This window comes from Zeus faber (genome assembly GCF_960531495.2).
Source record: "Zeus faber genome assembly, chromosome: 1".
In the NCBI taxonomy this organism is placed as follows: Eukaryota; Metazoa; Chordata; class Actinopteri; order Zeiformes; family Zeidae; genus Zeus; species Zeus faber.
The window spans coordinates 16,851,393-16,873,747 of NC_137193.1; the positions used below are offsets into that span (position 1 = coordinate 16,851,393).

The 22,355-nt window shown below is 40.8% G+C and overlaps 1 protein-coding gene across 2 annotated transcripts in view; it reads left to right on the forward strand.

The window, feature by feature from the left end:
* The first annotated feature begins 756 nt into the window (after positions 1-756).
* The window catches only part of znhit6 (zinc finger HIT-type containing 6), a 36,257-nt gene continuing 14,658 nt past the window's right edge, over positions 757-22,355 (forward strand). The window contains exons 1-5 of one of the 2 annotated variants that reach the window (XM_080006200.1): positions 757-931; positions 2,408-2,473; positions 4,797-4,903; positions 9,542-9,627; positions 10,863-10,966. In XM_080006200.1, coding sequence (XP_079862326.1) covers positions 849-931; positions 2,408-2,473; positions 4,797-4,903; positions 9,542-9,627; positions 10,863-10,966 — 446 coding nt within the window. In that variant the 5' untranslated portion in view covers positions 757-848. Of the gene's footprint in view, positions 932-2,407; positions 2,474-4,779; positions 4,904-9,541; positions 9,628-10,862; positions 10,967-22,355 lie in introns of both variants that reach the window. The other variant, XM_080006201.1, reaches the window with a different exon arrangement.

The following is a 22,355-nucleotide window of genomic DNA, read 5'->3' on the forward strand; positions in this document are numbered from 1 at the left end:
TTCAACAACAATTTTGGATGTTTATGTTGAAGAAATAAATAAGTACTTTGAGGCAGTTGTGCTCAGCCCTGTTGGCAAACAGTTGGCTCTATGTGAAGCGAAGCAGTAAAATTATCAATATTATTATTGGAATTATTACAATTATTATATAAGTCTCGTGTAATTATTCACGGATGTTGTTGAATAAAGCAGCTATTAGACGTTGCCCAAGAGTTCAACCCACACCTGCCAGCCCTCCCAACGCCCGATTCCACAGAGACAAACAACCCGATGAAGCTAATGTTGCGTCAATCAATAGGAGAAAAATTGGTATCTAAAAGGTCAAATTAAAACAAAGACGTATCGACCTGTTTTTGCTTTGCTTTTTTTGTTGTAATAAATATATGTTTAACGCGGAGACACGTATTTTGTGATCTTCATGCATAAAGACCCCACATTGAGAACCACTGGGGCCTATAGTGAGGCCCCAATTACCTGAGAGCACACTTGTTCCACCGCGTCCTTTGACACTTCTACACTCAAATGAAGGAAGTCAGACACTTCAGATGAGAACAAGTGGATTTATTTTATTTTTCTGGTTTGGGATGCGACCAACACGCAATAAAACATCCGATGGACTCATGGTGTTGGACATAACTTCCCCCGGACGCCAGGGGGCCCCAGCGCGCCATTTACCTTCCCAACCGGAAGTCTCTCGCCCCAACGGAGGCGGAAGTGGGGTTGTTGTGGCGCCGGCCCACGTGATTGTAGCTCGTGGCCGCACGGCGTGTGCGCTGTGTTGTTGTTGTTGTTGTTGTTTGTCGTTTTTTGCGCTGCGGGTGGAGGGGGAGAGGGGTGGCGCCGACACGATGCCAACGGCGGCGAGTCCAGGCGAAGACGGAGACACGGAGAGAGATATGACGGGAAAGAGACGGAAAACAACTCTGTCGACGTAAGTGGCCTCTCGTTCGGACGGCGCTAGCTAGCCCAGCCTGCTAGCGCCGGCGCAGCCCCGTCGACCTCGTCGTCTGTCGGTCACACTCTCGTTTACGTTTAGTCATTTAGCAGCCGCTTCTATCCAAAGCGACTTACAAGGGAGAATAACATTCAAGCTACATTGCGACAGAGACGTTAGTGTCACAATAAACACTGGTAGGTAGTGCTAAGTAAGGAGAGGAGGTGCTCTCTGAAGAGCTGGGTCTTCAAGTGCTTCTTAAGGACAGAGAGGGAGGCCCCCGCTCTGGTCATTTTTGGCAGCTCGTTCCACCAACGTGGAACTACAAATGAGAATAACCTGGATTGCCGTGGCAGAGCCAGCCACGGCCGTCATCATGGTCGTCACCGAAGCGCTCACTGATCAACCCCCTTTACCAACGTGCGATTAGATTACATTACATTTAGCAGACGCTTTTATCCAAAGCGACTTACAATTGTTCAATAACTGAAGGACGCAGCCACCAGGAGCAATTAGGGGTTAAGTGTCTTGCTCAAGGACACTACAGCATGCTAGCAGGAGGAGCCTGGGATCAAACCAGCAACCTTTAGATCACTAGACCACCAGCTCTATCTCCTGAGCTACCATCCCCGATATTCCCCTTAAATGACAAACACGTTCTGAAACGAATCGATATGGTGATTACGTTGAGTGCGTGTTGTCCGCACGTTTCTCTTGCACGGTAAGAGTAGAGCAGGAGAGCCGTCAGGAGTGTTGTTATATGACGTATGTAATCGCCGCATCGCGATTATTTGATCTGATCAGCGATCTTTTGTGAAAAGCAGGATGACTTTAGAACTAATGAGGAATGTCACAAGAAATTAATACAACGTAAATTAGGCGAGCTTCCATTTGTTGGGTTGAGGCAAATTGACTGTTGAAAGTTGTATCTGGAAGTGATCATTGTCAAAAGGTAGCTCGTCTTTTTTATATACTATTATAAGGTGGTTAAAATAAAAAACAAACAAACAGACAATTCAATTGCGATTTGCAATTAGTTGTTTACAATTTGTTAACTGTCAACTAAAATTGCACGATCACGAAAGCTCTACCTGTTTTGCAGATTGGTCGATATTGTGATCGATATACCAACACACCATTGATATTGTGATTATCAGTATACATTAGATATCATCTGACATTTTGGTTATCACGATAGAGTCAAATTAATATATTTTTCTGCCTTGACCTGGTTTGTTATAATATAGACATTACTAGGGATTGTTTCCTGTGTGTGTTAATATCTTATGAAGGGATGGTATCCTCTTAAATATTATCAACTTGTCAATATCAAGGTGTAGATGTCAAATATAGTACAATTTGATTTTGTCAAAATTGCCCAGCCCCAGTACTAGTAAGCTATGTCAGGGTGAGTTTTTTGTTTTGTTTTGTTTTTTTTGGTTTTAATAGTGTTTACTTTTTCCCACCCAACAGTTGTGGCGTTTGCGGATCACATGACGCCAAGTACAGGTGCCCGGCGTGTCTCAGACAGTCTTGCAGGTGAAATATATGTTGTCAAAATATTGTTAGGCTAAATGTTGTTGTTTTCTGAACACATGCCCAAGTTCTGTATTTGGGCGCGAGCACCTCTCAAACATTTGACAAACGTATAACTTGTGTCAAGCCTGTTTCATTAAAACCATAAAAAACATTTTTTTGCGGAAACAATCTCGTTGTTGCAGTTGACTGTGGGCAGCTGCTGTCTCTCCCTCTTATTGGACTTATTTTTGGTTAACAAGTTCCATATGTAACATATGTATTTGCATTGACTGCAATATATATCTTTTGACAATGACAGCTACTTAAACAGAGTAAAACGATTGTCTACAAAAAAAGGGGGTTTTGACCATATTCACTTCATACTTCATTTTGAGTTATCCATTTTTCTATTAGAGTAGAGCTTAGTAGCACAAGTGCATATTGCCAAAATGTACTGTGTCAGCTGGCTCCATGTCGGTATCAGTCCTTTCAATGAGTGCTTTTTCATTTATGAGCCTGGCAAAGACCGCGGGCTGTGGAACTGTATGGGTAGAATGAAGATGTAATAGTCTTGCCTTCATTTCACTTTCCTGCCCAGTTCAAAACCTTTCCAGCCCCCAAGCTGCAGCTAAACTGAGGTGGTCGCCCCCTTTTAATACTCAAGTCGAATCAATTAATCTTTGTTTTATGTTACGTAATCTGAACGATTCAACGATTTTGGTTGGATCTCAGAAAGGTTTGGAAAGAACACAGTACAGTTTGCCGTATCACCACAATGATACCACATAGTTTCATTACCATCACAAAGGCAGCAGTCACATTATGCTTTGGCATTTCAATGCACAAAGCAATAATCACTTGCACATTGTGCAAAAAATCTCACTGTATCCAAGATTGCGCTATTGCCATGTTTTGGGTTTTACAATATGTCAGCAATATGATGTCGGCAATATGTGTCCCATCCCTTGAATTTTGCCATCTCAGAGCATTGGCAGGTCAACCTTAAAGTTTTAAATGGCATGATGAAGGTCAGAACTGCTTATTTCATTAGGATTTAATGAGGAGGCCAAGGGGTTTTGCATTCACTTCTCTCTTGGCTCCCTGTTGTTTTGGGCATCAGTCAACATTCCTTTTGCATAGTTTTAGGGGATATAGTCTTTGTACGACTCTAGCCAAATACCTTTCCTTCAGCATGTGCTTGAAATTGACCTTTCTTCGCTTGGACCCCATCCAGAATCGTCAATTACAGGCATTTTCAGAAACAAAATTGAAGTTTAGTGGTATTTTTATCAGTGCATATCTGGATGTGTTAACCTTCTGTGCCTTTCTGTTCCCATCATCACCATCTAACGTCTTTCAGTCAGTTATAGCTACAGGTCAAACGGCAGCTATATTCAAGGCGTTTTGGCTTTCTCAACTAATATTATCAAATGCAACTGAATTGTGTCCATGCTGGCCTAGACCTGTTTAGTGGCATTCACATCGTATCATTGCATTTATTATAAAGTGATAATGAAATTCGTCTCTGCTTGTTTTCTTAAACGTGAGCACAGGAGAAAAAGGGGATAGAATGCAACAAATAACCTGTCTACCTCTGGCCTTTATAACTTTTGCGCTAAGCCATCACTGGCCGTCCGTCACCGATGAGGCCCATTTGACGGGCAGACAGGGGCTTTCAATCTATCAGTAGAGGGGCCCGTTAGTGTCCACAGACAGTTCCCAGTGTGCGGCCAGACATCTTGAGATTGATTTACACCTCCTCATGAGATATAGTGTCTGTTCCCTGGTGATTTATGTCCCTGTAGAGCGCAAAACGCTGTCTCACTTTTGGTTGTTCAGACTTTGCATTACGGTAAACTCCATGTAACAGCTGTTTCCTGACAGACACGTCTCCTATTAAATTGGAAAAAATAAAAATATAAAGTCTCCAACTAACTGCACTCAACAGTGAAATACATTGCGTTCAGGATGAAATTACAAAACACCTTTGAAACCTTATTTCTGCCATGCGTGTGGTGGCATGTCGGTACAGTATATCTTCTGGTGGACTTGAGCTATTCCCAACGGTTGCCAGCAAGGAAGAGCAGATTAAAACGAGTGTTTCACTCAGATGTGTTGTAGTTGTACCAATGTCTTTTAATGGTGCATTTGTTCAAGAATATGGTTTGTCGAGGTTTCAAACTATGTCGGAAATGAAGACCCAGTCTGGAGACGGAGGACCTTGCTGTGTCACAAAATGGGATAATGAAGTTGACTGTCTAGAGGCTTAAGCTATTAATAACAATGTGAAAACTGTAGGCTTCTCTGTGTGCTATTATGTTTTTAAGCTCCCTGTGCCCTGCAGCTTGCTGTGCGTCAAGAAACACAAGGACGATTCTGGATGCAGCGGAGTGAGAGACAAGACGACCTTCGTGGCCCTCTCCCAGTTTGATGAGATGAACCTTCTCAGTGGTGAGCCTGTTTTTACTGCAGAACCCATAGAACTACAGAAAACGCACCCATAGAACTACAGAGAAAACAGTTTTTTCTCTGATTTGCTTGACTTTTATTTACGCTTGATTTTTATTTATTTCATTCCTATTTATTAGTGGTCAAGCCCGCAACCCTATTGCTGTCGTTCAAATTTTCATCATTTTCCTCGATGATGATAAAAACTGTCTGGAACAGAACAACTTAAGACATCTCGCGGTTCAAGTTTCATCCAAATCGATGCACATACGGAGCAGAAATTAGTGGAAAAACCGACTAAATTTGTCCCAAAGTAGCCGAACGTTCATGCCTCACCGACACGCCAGCATTTGAAAACTAACTAAAATGCTGCGTTCCGCCATCTTTGTTTATGTGCAGAACTGCTTTACGGCAATATTTTACGACACAGTGCTAAACAAGTGTAAACAGACATGGCGGAATGTGGCGGCCGCTTCGGGGAATTACTACTTTTTTTTTTTTTGTTCAATAACAGAATTGTACAGCTGTGTGGAAAACAGGGTATTCACAGAAAGTGTACATTAAATGATAGAACACAATATAAATTCAGTATACCAGGGATAGTATACACACAGAACAATAACATAAGAACCAGGGGTATATCCCACTAGACAAAAATATTATGAAACATACTGATAAGTGTTTTGATAGCCTTTTTGTTGGTCGATTTAGAAAGTAGTTTCACATATTGCTCAGCATCTTTCAGGAAAACAACCAAATTTGTTTTGTTTTTTTATTGCTAAACTTACATTTATGAATGAAGAATTTTGCAAACATCATTATACAATTTATTATAAAGAAATATTTGTCATCTTTTCTTGGGGTGACAAATCTTGTTCAATCTTGTTGTTCGATCTTCTTTTCCTGGATCTCATAAAGGCCCCCGCTGCCTCATGCCTATAGAAGCATCTAATTTATTCTGAAGGTCTAACAGATTTTGCCTTTCTTCCTCTGAGATGTCGTCAGGGGGCTTTTGATAAAATGAAGTAATTTGAGTAATCACCTCTGCTTCCTTGGCAATAAAGTTCCATACCCTTTTAAAAATGTATAGCCAGTGCTGTAGGACCTCTCTGTCTTCACTTTATTCCAGAACTGAGTAATCAACTTATTGATATCCACTTTAACTACACCATGTTCCAATAAGGAGTTATTTAGTTTCCAGTAGGATCCAGAAGGATCTACCAAGTGTATTATCAAGTACAGATAATGGGATGTTATTATGAAGTGCCCTATGGTCAGTAAGGCGTGTGGTAAGGATATTAATTGTAATATTGTCTTTATCGAATGAATTGGATATTAACCAGAAATCAAGGCGAGATTGCCTGGATCCTGCCCTGTTGCTCCAAGTGAAGGATCTATCATTAAGAAATCTCTCTCTCTCCACACATCAGCCACATCAAACTTCCCCATAAATGTTTTCCATCTTGCGTTAGAAGAGGAGGGCTGCTATCTATCAATTGCATTATTTAGAGTTATATTAAAATCTCCGCCAATTGAAATAAAATAATTAGGGTATTTGGAAAGCCAAAGGAGAATTCTGTTTTACAAGGATTCAAGTAAATTATCATTCTGAGGTATAGTATATCCATATACGTGAACAGTAATGATAATAATATTATTATACCTAATCACGAGACAGATATAGTGTCCTTATGAGTCACAATCTGAATGTGAGACTTCTTCATTGAAAGTATTTTTAACTGTGGTGACTCCAGCAGAGCGCTCAGAGCCATGAGAGAACCATATTTGGTTACCCCATTGTGATCTCCAAAAGTTGACGTCAGCAGATGTGGAATGAGACTCCTGTGAGAAACAAATCAGTTTTAAGTTTTTTAGCAGATAAAAACAAGGTTTTACATTTACAATTCTGTCTTAACCACCTGCCATTGAGAGAAACCGAGATAAAGGCATGGTTATTAATGAACAAGAGAAAAAAAAATTGAATAGTGGTCACCAACCAGTTCACCAGAAGTGTATCACTAGATAGGTTCTGCATCATTAAAATCAAATACCAGTAAAATTGGTGTAAGAATATGATAAACCAAACGAAAATACAGCATTCTTACCCTGCTGCTTAGGCCTTTAGATTTGCCTATAAAAGCCTATCAAAAAAAGGTCAACGCATTGGCTTTGTAAATTAAAGAGCAATTTAAATAAGAAATATCTCCGTTAGTTTCATTATAGTATGACTAAAGACCTAAAACCAGTATATGATTTATAAAACAATTAAAAAAAAAAAACTAAAAAAAAAAACACCATCCAACCAAATTATGTCACCATTTGTATGACTCAGTGAATGAGATCGTCAACAGCGAGGGAAGGGGACTTCGGAAAAATCCACGACCTCCAAAAAAGGAAGCTGCTTTGCCCTCCTTTCTCGATCATCGGCCACAGCTTGTTCCTATGTTCCCCGTCCTCTTTTGAAAGATCCTTCGCACATCTTAGGCCTTTGTCCCGCGGGAAGGGCGGCGTCTTTGCAGCTTTCCCTACAGCATCTCTGCAGACACGAGAGGTGAACTGGATAAATAACCCCCCCTGGGCTTGGCGTCGTCTTGCCGCTCGGTACCGGGACGATGTGCGGTGCCGATGGCGTCAGCAAGCCTGTTCCTCTGCTCTGGCAGGACAGCTTGACCGATCCCGACAGCCTTCCTTCGCCGATCCTTCAACTCCATAAAGCCTTGTTGTCTTGCTCCTGGCTGCCGTGCACATCACCGTGGTCGGGCCTTGGGGTTTACTTGGAGTGACAGGCAGTGGTGGAAACGCTTCCATTTCGTCTTCTCCTGCAGGAAGAGTCACGGAGGCGGTGGTATAGTCGTGACGTTACCGGCTTTAGCAACATTAGCTTCGTCGAGCTTAGTTCTGGAACCTTCAGAAACTCTTTTATTTTCGCATTTTACCGCTTGTCTTTTATATGGGTTGTATATGGTTTTCCGGGCAAAAAATATTACAACTGTTTTCAAAACTTAAAATTGCAGAGCTCGGTAGAAAGCGTGAGCTTCACTCGACCATCTTGGCGTGCCCCCTTCAGGGAATTACTCATTGAATGGATTATTACAACATTTGCCCGTCTAATTGAATATACAGAAACATGAATACGGTGAAGTACCGTATACCGCTGTATTTTGATAGATGCCGTACCATACTGGGAAATTATACCGTTACATCCCTAGTGTGTATCGCCTTGGACTTGGGAACTTCCACATGGAGTGATTTCCTTCCACAGAGACACCGTGAGACAGGACTCTGTGGACTACAGGGAGACAGCCACCTTCTATTTTTTGAGGATAAAGTCATAACACGCAACAAGTGTATCAACTTGTGGTAGTAATTCTGCGTGTCACCACCACTCAGAAAACTTGCGTCACTGAATCATCCAGGAACGATCGTAATTCTCAAAACACCGTTCTTCAGGGATATTTAAACTGAACGCCAGAACAGCAACATGCGGTGACGTAAGTGCAGGTTGATCGGTCCAGACGTACGTCCAAGGGGTTTGTAACTTTTGTAGCTTGCGCTGCGTTTCACAGAACCCGGTAAACTGTACTTCGTGCCTAAAACGACTAATCTTCAGCTCTATTTTATTATTTATTTAATATGATTTTAATGATGAATTTAGAGTAAATATGAAAAAAATTTAAATTTTGATTAGTATTGTAAACTGTACACATAATATGAAACAAGTCAACGATTATAATAATGTGATAAAGACACAAAAGGTATGTCTTTATTGGTAGCAAAGTAGCACCTCCAGGGGCATTTTTTTCATCTAACTTGAATTTGGAATTCTTTTGAATTTTGAGTAGTTAAATTCTTTACACTGCAATATACCACAATTAGAGTATAGTAAAACAGCCTTAAATTGGGCAATTTGTAAAAAAGAAACATAAGGAATTTGGATGGTCGACCCCTAACGGGAGCTGCAAGAAGAGGAGCTGGTGAAATGTGCTCTCCCATTAAGTAGCTCTAAATTTAGCTCAGCTAATTTAAAGAGCTTTGTCTTTAACCTTGTTTCACAGCAAGGGCAACATTGAAGTGGAAAAATAGGATCCACTCAACTCATATCTTGGTTTGAGAACACTAAGTGGTTAAACCCTGCAGCCTCTACCACAAATTCATTTTCCACCCTAGATAGCAGTTGCACGAGCGGAAGGGGCATGGAGTTTACTTTGAAATTCAGCTAGAAGCGTTGGAGATTCTCTTTTCACCACCAAGGTCAATCTCTTTGTGAGTGTGTCTGTGTACTGCTATACATGTGGTATTACCGTTAGCATACGAAACGTGTATGGAAAAAGTCTGTTGCTTTGCTATCTGACCCAAGCTGTTATAATTACCGTTGATATAATCATCTAGCTCATAAACGACCATATGTAAACCTCATACTTACCTCAACTATGTACCAAATTTATAGCACTAACCTGCAAAACCTTATTTTATAAGGGAGAAATGGTTTTCCAAATATTTGTCTTAAATGTGTTTACGATTGCTCTTAAAATGTTCTGAAAAGTAATACATTGTTTAATTCCCTGCAGTATTTTTACTTTCAGTAAGTTTTTGTTAACCTCATTTCTGCACACCACTTTCTCTCTGCTGCATTTCCTCCAGACTACAGATTTCTGGAGGACACAGGAAGGTTGGCTGATGGTGCCACGAGAGACAAACTGGTTCGCACTCCACGCGTTACTTTCAAAGTAAGTCATTTTGCGATTTCTCTTTTCTCTGTGTTCTATGTGTGTCAAACTTTGCTGCGTGAATCAAGCTCTCAAAGCTCTCTTATTTTGCCGCTCGTGGGGTTCCTTTAACTAACATTTAAGCGTCTAGGTTAAAATCATTGTGCCATCAAGCGACCTCAACTCAATCAAAATCCCTGAAACCCGGCCAAATCACCAATCCATAATGCTGTAGAGAGATGATGGACTGGCAACGTTGCAATGGATATTTACTGAATGTTTTTGCAAAATGGAGCCCTAAGCCCCATCATCCCTATATGTATACTATACTATATTTGAATACCCATCATTGGGGTTTTGAAGTTACTGTGTACTTGATTGAGACAGATTCTCAGTCAGAGATAAAAACTTCTCATACATTACACTTTAGGCGACTGGTTTTGTCTGATGTCGTTTAAATTGTACTAATGTGTCAGTAGCTCTATAAGAGCCTACTTGCCATGAAAATGTATTATGTGTTGTTATCGCCATCCTCTCATCTCTCCCTGCTGATCTGAAGTCATTAAGTACTAAAACTAGAAAAAAATAGGCTTGTCCTTTCAAAGCTTTCAAAGAGCGTAGGGTAGCTTGGACTGGATTGTATTGTTGATTAAACCTCTCGAGCAAGATTTATTCAGGTGAAACAGATGCATATACTTTGTATTTCCACCTACAATATATGCTCCAGCAGAAGATGGTCGTCTCCTCTGACTTTCTGGGCTGAGCTGAAATGTCAGCCCATCTGTGGTCCGTGCGAATCTTGTTCGAGACAAACAAGAAAACGATTTAGTTTTTGTCTGGAGTGGACTCTTCTTTTAATTTACCCCTTTTTTCATGTTCTCATGAGGTTGTGTTGTCATAAAAAAAACATGGTTTCCATAAAGTCAGTAATACTGTTTTTTTTTATCAATGTTATTGTTCGAAGATTTTCCAATTTACATATACTTGTTGCGTGGTTTTTGCTCGTAGTCTTTGTCCATATCTATTCTGCACCACTTATTTACATTTACAATACATTTGAAATGCTATGGTCTTTGTAATATTCCATATCTTTCCTAATAATAACAATACTTATCAGGAACTGTTTGGATCATGTTTTAGTAAAATCTGGGAGATCAATTCATCACTATGAATTGTATTTGCAAAAAAAAGTTTATTTCGCTATTCCGTTGGGATTTATTTTGTTGGGGTCTTAAAACTCCTTGTGCTTTCAAAAGGCTAAGAAGCTGACAGACGCTGCCAGGGAAATGAACATCAATCTGAGGTGTCTCCCCGCCACCTTCACTAGGAGCAGAGAGAACTCCACCGTCTTTTACGCCAGGTAAGAACAGAAACGCTGGATGGACATTCTTGAATCCTTCATTCTCTGATGAAAGAAAACGGCTCCTTCATATACGTCTTGATAAATGGACAACACTAAAAACACCTTATCCATGAGATCTCCCATTTCACATAATGCTTTTCAGTCAAAAAATACATACTAGCACGGTACCCACTGAGTCAGTCTTTGTAGACATTGTAGACATGTTTATTTGGAAAGAATTTTTTGCCCCGAACACCAAGCTCTATATTATCACAGAACAGGATGTTCATATAGGCTTAGTGCATTCCCCCTTTGGGATTTCCTGAATGACGGATATGATGCAGCATAGAAACAAGAAATAAAACGCTTCATGTGTCTCAGCTCTCAAGCCTTGTTGGGATAACTAGTAGTTGGAGCAAAGCTACATGAGGGGGGTCCTAGGTAAGTACTGTTTGACCTTTGAGCACTATTGCCAAGCTATTAATGGCAGGCATTAATATGAAATACAGCCCTACATATTTTACAGGCGACTGACTTACGTCAGAGCTGTAATTGTCCTCTGATTACTGATGTTTAACTTTGCCACATGATGGCACTCTTGTTAAGTCCTAACCTATGTACTGTAGGGCGGTTTGGGTACAACAGCTAGTTTTCCTGGGGTTATCTGTAGGTTGTCCTGGGCATGGCAATGAAAGAACCAGCTCAGTACTGGCCAGTCACACACTGAAATCACTGATGGAGGAATTGGATAAGGCCAGCCAATGTGTTTCAGCACTAATATGGCAGCTTAACCCAACTACAGAGGTGAACATCTTGACACATTCTAATAATTCTTATGCCACTAAATGGCATGTGAGCTCTTCTGTTAAAATGTACCACTAATGTTCCCCCAATCCTACAAAGATGTTTTTTAAGGCTTTTAAATAGAATATATTTTTCTCTGTTGGGTGCTAACTAAGTGCAGGACAATATTTTTGCTTCCTGCTTAGCGGGCAAACTTTAAGAAGTGACATAACATTGACTCCAGTGCTTAAGCCATAAGTCATATAGGGGCCACTCAAAGTGGCTCCCAAATGGGTGACCTTCTGTTGTGTTTGTGCATGTCAGCTGGATCTTGCCACATCTCCCACATGCCTGTGTTGATGAATCAGAACCATCACAGGCTCATGCCTGCCACTTCTAATTAGATTGAACCACACCCTGATTCTCTAGATAAGGAAGTTCCTTGTGCAAGCTCACAAATGGAGAAGCGTCGATACTACTTTGATCGAGCACTGAAAAAGTTCACCATGGCCCCCAAAGATAAAAAATATGAATATTTGATGAAATTGAAGTTATTTCAGAAGTTGAAGCCAGTAAATGCGTTGTTTACTCAGCCTCTTCTCTGGAGTGACTGGTGTAGGTTTGGGTTGCAATAACGGAGGCAGTGAATACTGGGTTCCCTGAGGTTTGCAATTTGGTTCGATGTAAAGGAAAGAAAAGTGAACATAAAAGTCAATTTTCCTATTCATAAAATAAATGGACACTGAATGGTGCTTACATTGTGTAATATACTGCTCCAGTTGTGTTGGGCATCCAAGAAAGGCCATGGAACCGTGTAATTGTGTATTATATTGTATTCAATGAATTCACATATATATGGCAAAGCCCATAGAGACATGTAGCCAGGAAGCCGACGGTTGAGAGGACTTGGACAAGTGGTCTCAGATGGCAGAGGTCCAGTGACTGGGTTGCCGCTCCAGGTTATTACATATATACACAGATAAAGAAGGGCTTCTCTTCACAGTCGATATCAGCCATTGATCACATTTGGGTCTCTGATGAGCCTGCTAACTAACACACAAACTATAAAATAAGACAACCCAGTCAGTTTTTTGTAAGCTGTCCATTTCAGAAAACATGTCATGAAACAAGCAATTCAGATTTGCAGCCCTTATCTATGTCATTTAGGGCCTCAGTAGAATTAGAACCCCCCCCCATCTGAGTAACTCCACCCATGGCTAGAGAATAACAAGCGCCACTGGGAACTGCTCTGTTGGTTTACAGACCAGCACAAATGTTTTAAAGGAAGAGGAATTAATACCAAATGTTTGTGAAGAAACCGCAGTCGATGAAAATCTAAGTATTGAAAAAATTCTTCTGCTTTATGTTTCTTTCTAAAAAAACAGAAAAAAAAACAAACAATGCAGATGTAGGCTGTGGCTCACGATCCGCTGTGCGTTTCTCCAAACTATTACAAGAATATGTATTTTATTTCATTTTATTTTCCAACATTTACAGCAGCCAAAAAATAAAACCCGTGCGGTGTCTGCAATGAAAGTCGAAACAAGCTTTTAAATTAGGCCTTTTAGATCTAATATGAGTGAACATTTAGCAACTGGATTGCTTATTTGTCGCCTCAAATTTGTTCAGAAACAGATGTTGGTGGACGGATAATGTGAAATCAGTCAACGTTTACAGACTTAATTCAACGGAACTTTTATAAATTTTAATATTGAATATTTACCCAAGTTTTAGCTGTGATTTTCTAGGACTGATTTCATAGAATTCTAGGACTTTCTAGGCCTTCATGATTTGTGTATATGAGTGGTCTGAGGCCTTTCTTAAAATGTTTCCGAAAGTAAGAACAAATTCAACTAACAACATAAGAAGTAAGAACAATCTGCTTAAAGTGTGCATGCATACGATGTAAGCACAGATTTGTGCCGTACATTGTTAATGAATGAGACCGAGTGAATCTACAGAGCTATGAGAACTGATACCGGGGGCAAGACCAAGCATGAGCCAAAGTCCCAGAATAAAGATTTCTGCTCGCCATCCTCTGCTGCAAAAATAAATAAATAAATCTGAGAGGGTACATTTCTTAAACCACAGGTTAGAGAAAGAATGCGGCAGCGCACTGTCTCTTGTGGTTGCCCACATGACAAGAATGCCAGAGTCATGCGGGGTTCTAATAAGCCCTGGTGCCCGCCTGGGCTTGACCGAATTTCTTAAATTCGGCTCTTAATTCTGGGGCTATGAGGACTTACCCTATGAATCTGAAGGCTTGTATATAGGATGTGATGGGATAGCTCTTTTTCTGTAATGGATGTTGTGTTGCCGTAGCAACTAGCTACCATGTGGCCTCCTCTGTTAGGCTTCCAAATAGAGTCATATCCTAAAATGCTTTGCCTCATTTCCCCCCTCAATGTTTCTGTTACTCCTTTTCATTTTTTTTCTTGATTTGGTTCTAGTGGTCTTGTCACATTTGACATTTCCTTTCAGTCGGACAACCCTCTGTTACTCATGTTCACTTTTTCTTTTGACTGAACACTAACACAGCTCTCTCCTCAGTGGGAGAATAAACTTTTGCTGTTTTGCTCCTTGCTGTTAACTGGAAAGTTGCACATTTAAGCCCGGGACTCTGTAATGCCCAGGGACAACATTGGGTGCCAATCAGTACTGCCACTGAATGATCCCTTTGTAATTTCTACCAGCTGTTTTCATGTTCTAAGGCCCCCCCTCGACCGCCGCCACCTTCTTTTCCATCCTTCATGTCTACCACTTCGTCATGTCTGTCTGTCTTTGGTGCTTTGTAAGTGGCGCGTTTAATGTGCATGTCACATTTCAGGATGAGGCAACATTATGTAAGGCTATAGAAAGACACCCCTGAGCTCTCACTCAGTAGTCCCTGCATGATTCCCATGGCAAACCTCAACATTACATGTTTTTATGGGACCATGCCTACACAGCAATTAGTCCTTTGTGTCATGATGGCTACTGTGTTTTCATGTTTTCGACCAGCATATTCTTCTTGCTTCTGTTATTGAAGCTTCCATTGAGGGAATTTCCAAATTCCAGTGCATGGATGTTCTCCTCTTTGTTTTTTTGGATTTTGTGTGTGTGGTTAGTCTCAGTGGGTTTTCTAGTCTCCCACAACAGTGTCTCTTTCACAGAACACTAAGTGGACGCAAGGGATTGGATGGAAGGTGTACACATAATAAATTGCAGTTGGAGGGAGGGGAGCAGAGAGCAAGGGGCTGAGTTTCAGAGTGTACCAAGTACATAATATAAAAAGCAGATGTGTGAGTGGTGTGACTGCAGCTGGTTAGCGACATATTCCTGCTACGCTCTCAAACAGCCAGAGGGATGTGTGTGTGTGTGTGTGTGTGTGTGTGTGTGTGTGTGTGTGTGTGTGTGTGTGTGTGTGTGTGTGTGTGTGTGTGTGTGTGTGTGTGTGTGTGTGTGTGTGTGTGTGTGTGTGTGTGTGTGTGATTTGCGCATGGGTGAGAGCTTGTCAATGCGCAACTGTTCATTAGAAGGTGTGTACTGAAGTAACTGCACCTCTGCTCTATGCCATCTGTCCCGAGTGACTAATATAAAAAACGGGGCACGGGAACAGATTGAGTCAAAATTACAGGCCTCTGCTACCTCTCAAGCCAACCCTTGAAGGGTCGATATGTAACAGCTGGCATTTGGCAGAACATTGGGACTAGTTGTGTTTGCGATGGGATCATGTTTTCGTCTGCCATCAGCCTAGCATGACAGGGCACTTCACCTAGAGAGGCGTTGCTTTATTTATTTAAGTATAGATTTTTTTTTTCTTTTATAATAACTTGAACGAATTGAACAGATGAGCTGGTTTGTGGCTTGCCTTAAACATTATCTCCCAATTATAAGGTGCCTACTCCCAAATGTCCCCCGCATCCATCAGCATCTGACTCTATAAGCACTTTCTACAGCTCCCAAACCAGATTTTTCAATAAAAAGTAGATTGGACAGAGCATCAGGTCTTGTCAATTATTCTGATTAGAAGGGCGGGCATTTCTGTTTAAATCTGCATATTCTAATGCTTGTGAATGTCTAACTCCTTAATTTCTCTTACTATCTAACTATTGTGTATCTTTTTAGTTGGTGGTTATGGTACTATTATGAACTGAGCAATTGCCGTGTTGCAAATGTATCATTTCAATAGTCAACTATTTGATGGGTGATCTGAGTGACTAATGTAGCCTCTATATACAAAAAGACAAATTTGACAGAAGCTTTTCTGTCAGCAACCCCTCTGCTCCCCCAATCATTCAATTCAAGGCAAAATTAACGAAAGTACGTCATGCTACAACTTCTTTGCTGCTTGATACAGTAGGCAAACTCGCCCGGTTCTCATGTTCCAGGACTAAAAAAAAGTCTCTTACACTGGAATATATAACACCATTTGCTCCGATTTAAGGGCTGTTGGTAGAGTTGGGCGGGTATGAGTTTTCAAGATCCCTAGATTCTGTAAGACATGCATTTCAATGTTGCTTATCGGTTTCTAACTTTTGCATATTTCAGTCGCGCTCCCAACTCGCTCACCTTATGTTGTCGGGGAGCGGTAGCAGACGGGCAAATGTTGTTGTAATCCATCCAATGAGTAATTTACCGAAGCGGCATGTTTCCCCATGTTTGTTTACATCGCTCCCATGTGCTGATAACAAAAATCACTGTGGGGTAAATATTGCCATAAAGCACTTCTGCCACTGATTTGAGATAGAAATGGTGCACCGGTGACCGCAGCAAATGCACAAAAGTTTGGCTTGTAATATTTTTCCTTCATTTAAATAGTTTTTATTTATTTATATATTTGTTTATTTATTTCATTTAGTTTTGCTTTTTTGAAAATATTGATTTTTATAAATATAAATATTTTTATGTTTTTTTTTTAATGTATTTTTTTTATTTTCTATGCAGATGCACTCCCCTACAAATCACCCCAATCATTCTAGAATGATTAATTCTTTCCAAATAGAGCTTTAGAAAAATCATTTGGGGAAAATCCTTGTGTTTTTGTATTCTTGTGTTCAGTTTTTTCCAATACCGTGCAGCCCTAAGAAACACACACACACACACACACACACACACACACACACACACACACACACACACACAAATTACAAGAAGAAGTGCGCTAAACTATGGTTAGGTTGGAAGTTGTTGAAAGGTGTCGTTTGCAGTGGTTTATGGTATGAGTAGTTCCTTCATATCATATCACTCCAGTTCTCAGGTCTTTACACTGGCTTCCTGTCCATTAAAGATTTGATTTCTAAATACTACATTTGGTTTATAAAGCACTGAATAGTTTAGGGCCAAAATTACATTTCTGATCGTCTGCTCGGTGAAACATCCAGACCCTCTCAGGTCGTCTGGGACAGGTCTGCTCTCTGTCCTCAGTCAAAACTAAATATGGAGAACCACATATCTGGAATTAACTACCAGAAAACTGCAGGTCTACTGCAACTCTCACATCTTTGATTCAAGGCTGAAGACTTTTCTGTTTGCCGCTACCTTTGACTCAACCAAATATTCATTTCTTGCACAGCACTGTCACTTTTATGCCTTGATTTTATGCGTTTTTTTTCTTTTATGTGTTCTTCCTTTTACAATGTGTTTCTTTTGCACTTTGTCTTGATGCTTCTGATGTTTCATTTAAAGAACTTTGAATTGCCTGGTTGTTGAAATGTGAATACTAGTGGCTTCATGCGCACTATACTATAACGGCCTTGGCCTATCTGAAATAGCGATATCAGATAACTGAAAGATCTTCAGACCAGTTCTCCAGGGCTAGGATATCACCTTGACATGGTGAAACGCTATTCGGCGAATAGGCAAAATAATTGTTAACAAAGAATAAAACAAGTTTCTTTGATTCATTTCTTGCACTGCACTATAACCTTTAAGCATTCTATGTATTCAATTTATTTTACTTCTCATTCAACTTCTCATTCATTCAACATTATGTCCTTTTATAATGTGTTTTTTTGCACTTTGTCTTAATGCTTTTAATGTTTTATGTAAAGCACGTTGAATTGTCTTGTGGTTGAAATGTGCTATACTCACTCTTAAAATAATCATGTACACGTTGTGTGCCTTTTTCCCCGTTTTCTAATTGTTTTGCTCCAAATCAAATGTTTGACGGTCAAGATTCATCTTGTAGATGGTTGGCTTGGTTCCAGGTTTAAAACTCTTTATATAAGGATTTTCTGAAACGTCATTGGAGTGAATGAATGGGAAAGAAATTCACTTCCGGAAATGGAGCTGTTCAAAAAGTGGGCGGTCACTGTTGAGCTCTATGATGGACAAAGAGTGAGGAGTGGCACCAAAACATTTTGTTGGCATTGTTTGTGATTCTTGCATGGCATTATTGTTGCATAATGTGCATACTGTATACTGAGTTAAATGTACACAGTTGGAAACCATTCAAGCCAAAGCCAATCAATGTATAAATTGTTATCTAGCTCGTATATTCCCGCATTGCCATGCTATCTTAAATTAAACTTGTAGACCCTTTACCTCTGCTCGTCTAACCCCTTAGTTGAGACTCTTTCGGGATTGTGGGATAAGGGACTTCATATTTTGAATGTGCAAAACATGGGATTTGAAATGCAGTGATTTCCTGACTAATTGTGATCATAACTTTCAACTGCATATATGAGTAAAAATATTAATCTTGCAACACGTCAAAAGATTTTTCGACCAGAACCCAGATTTTAATCACATGGTTTTCATTGTTTTACACTGCAGGACAGACATTGAAGCTGTTCTTGCAGGAGAACGGAATATTTGCTGTCAAACTCTTTTGGCCATCGATAACCTTTTGGGCCTTTTGTGTGCTGGTGATTATTATGTATTGTAAATACTTGATAACACACACAGGTCATTTCTTTCGTTTTTTTGGCACGGTAGCGCAATGCTTGCACTGCTGCATCACAGCAAGAAGGTTCTGGGAGCGATTCCCACCTGGTGCGCTGTTTGCACCGTGCTCAGGTGCGTGATCTCCCAATTAGGGGCCTTTCTGTGTGGAGATTGCATGAACTCCCAGGGCTCAAATGGGTCTCCTCCAATTAAAAAAAATAAAAATAAAAAAAGGACCCCAATGTAAAAACATGCAGGACACTTTCCTGTCGTGTCCCTGACCACGACATTGATCTACACCTGGAATTGGTCCTCAGGTGCCATCGAAGTAAGGGCTGCTCCTGGCTGCCCCCTGGAGGAAGGGTGGCTGGGTTGGGAGAAACGCAGAGTCTCTCTCTCTCTCTCTCTCTCTCTCTCTCTGTCTGTCTGTCTGTCTGTCTGTCTGTCTGTCTGTCTGTCTGTCTGTCTGTCTGTCTGTCTGTCTGTCTGTCTGTCTGTCTGTCTGTCTGTCTGTCTGTCTGTCTGTCTGTCTGTCTGTCTGTGTGTGTGTGTGTGTGTGTGTGTGTGTGTGTGTGTGTGTGTGTGTGTGTGTGTGTGTGTGTGTGTGTGTGTGTGTGTGTGTGTGTGTCTGTGTGTGTGTGTCAAATTAAAAAGGATATATTTTTTAAGAATATCAAGTTCCTTTACTAAAACGGAATTGGCCTGCATTAGAAAAGGTTACACACCAGAATTACGACTTCCATTCATTAATCCCATCCCAAGCCAGGACCCACAGATTCTTAAGATGCATCTGTCTGTAATCCTCCTCTCTTCTGCCTTTCCTATATCAGCATCTCTGCCTCCCCACCCACTGAGGCCTTAGAGCAAGTTTTTCTGGTATATATGTTATAAATAGACTAGAAATAGAGCCCCCGACTAAAGATTTTTCTTGTCTAATATTTGCCGTCAGTTCAAGCCATTAGTCCACTAGTCATCGCACGTTTCTGATAACCGGGTGGGGATTCCAGTTGGGGATTCCGGGTTGGGATCCTGGAGGGCCGCCGGCTTTCCAGCGGCCCTCCGCCCCGACCTCGCTGCTTCCCTACATGACTTTCAAAGTCGTCAGATCTGTCCTGTTCACAGTACTCAACTTTCTGTCTTGTGTTAGGGAATCTTGAAGGAGGTGTTGTGGTTTCACACTACGTGACTGATTGACGACAGGGGGTCACACATTACAAGATCTTTCACCAGGAGGAATCCCTGACCAGTCAGTCGTTTTGTCACTCCCGAGTCGAACCCGACCACGACCAGATATTAAACGTCGATATAAAACGCTGGCATCTTCAAGCGCTTGCCAAGCAGTTCACACCAGGCTCGTCGCTCACGGGAGCACGCCATATGATGCGCCTCCGATCTGGGGCTCTGCTCAGCGATCTCCAAAAACCTGTCGCGAGTGGAAAATCAGGCCAGAATTATGTAGTTTGAGCTCTGCGTTACTAGTTGCGCCTTCCCCCGGCCAGGATCCCAGCCCCCCAGACCTGAGGCGCACCTCTGGCCCGCCTCTGCCAGGTCCATCGGGAAGGTGGCGCTTGGGTGCGTGTGATACACCCGAAAAATGGGGAACTATGCCTAGGCAGCAGCATTTAAAATATGATTTGAATGTGATTAATGATTTCAAATGGCGCTTAAAATATACGCCATATTTTTTACAATATACATTCGTTTAGAATAGACTTTTAGTCAACTAGTCTAAGTTTTAACTTCCGTTTAAACGTAAGGGACTGGAAGGGGAGCAAGGGGACTGAACATTTTGTTAATTTTTTTCTAACACCAGCACAATAACTTATAACCAGCCTAAAATCTAAATTTATTTTACAAGTCCACATACGCATGAAGCGAACTCATCAAAAGCTGTAATTATTCTTCTGAATGTGTTGGAACAACCAGCAAGGGGACTGAACATTTATTTTTGTTAAAATGTATTCCAAATAAAAAGCCCTCTAGCGTTTCATACACTGGTCCAGCCATATAGGTCTTAAGGTTAATTTTGACAAAGCACAGCTCCTGAATGGAATTTGTTTTTTTTTCTTCTTTTTCCATGTGACCAAATGACCAATGAAAAACTTTGTTGACTAAAGCTGCTTTCACACATGCACTGCAAAACTGAAATTATCCAGACCAGCTGTATGTGTGAACCCAAATGTCTGAATCAGTTGGACAGGACATTAAAAAGACTAAACCCAGGCAGCACCCTAGTACAAATTCCACGTCCGATTGAGTGGTATGTGTGAACAGAACAGGTGATTGTCCGGAGAGCGAACGAATGGGCATGCCGCACTGCTGGACACGTATCCACAACGCGGCAGCTTTCTTTTTCCATTGGGATCTTTGTGCACGGGGCGCAGCTGCTTCGTACTCCATTCTGCCTTCCTTTATTTATTTATATTGTGGATACGTCCAAATATGTGGAGTATCAACACAAAAAAAGTCGAAATTGCTGATAGTTGGTAGCCTCGTCCGCCATTTTGGTGTGCTTTAAAACTATGCAGTGTCATTGCGTCATGTCCTGCCTCCTGCACGGTCTACCAGTAGGTGTGAACGCGTCTGACACGGAAAATCTCCGGTTGTGTGCTACATGTGTGAAAGGGCAGCTCCGGAAAATGTCCAGACCTCATTGTCTGCGTATTGTCCGGAGTTCATGAGTGAAAGCAGCTTAACACTCTTCTCATCGACTAGCGTTTGGTCGACTATTTGGGGGCAGCCCTAGTTATTACTTTGCTGCATCTCAGAATAGAGTTCCACAAGGTCCGTTTCCTCTCTGTCAAGAGGCGATTAATGGCACCCTCTCATCATCCATTACCTGGTATCTTCCCCTAAGATGCAGATGAAGTGGGCATAGGTTGGCTGCCATGCAGGCCTGGTGGATTATTTTTATATATTATATATTTATTTGTATATATTATGTTATTAAATCTGGGGAAATGTCTTCTCCTGAATCTGACAAGTTGAATTTCAAATCAGTGTTACCTGTAACCGCTCATCTGCACATACAGATTTGATACAGCTGGCTGCTAATGAATATGTGACCCGTCCTCTGGAGTCAGTGCATTTATTTGGTCAGTAACTCCAGTTGCTAATTTTTGCCATCTCACACCTAAGTTGACTAACAACTTTCACGAATAGGCAATCTAAGCAGGTGGACTTGTTTGTCCTCTCTTGGCTGATAGACTGTCTGTATTTTATTTTATAAATTCAGTAATGTGGGCATTCAAGGTTTTGTATGTGGAGAAAATAACACTGGTTCTGATAACGACCATATTTTGCCAATAACATCCAAGTGATTGCTCTTTAGGACTGTGCTGAAAAAGCGCTCTTAATTACTTGGAGTGCATAATTGCTAATAAGGCTGCAATATTTGATGTTGATGATCAAATTTAGGGAAGAGGGTAAATGTTGATCATTAGAACACAAAAACCTGTAATTAGAGCAAGTAATGAGTAACAAGAATGTTAATAATATGACTATTGATATGGATACTAAGCGGGTGTATTTTATAAATACAGTTCTTGGATTTGAGTAACCTGTATTGAATTACTGTGGCCTAGATTGCCTACCATTAGGCAAAACTCATTGTGATTTAGTAAAATAGTTCTTTCTTATGCATAATTAAACGGTTGCTATTTTCGTGTATAATTCAGTTTAAGTAAACCAAGGCAAATTTTTTTCACTATATTAAGCAACAAAATTTAATATGTTTATGAATCTATGGGTACCTGCT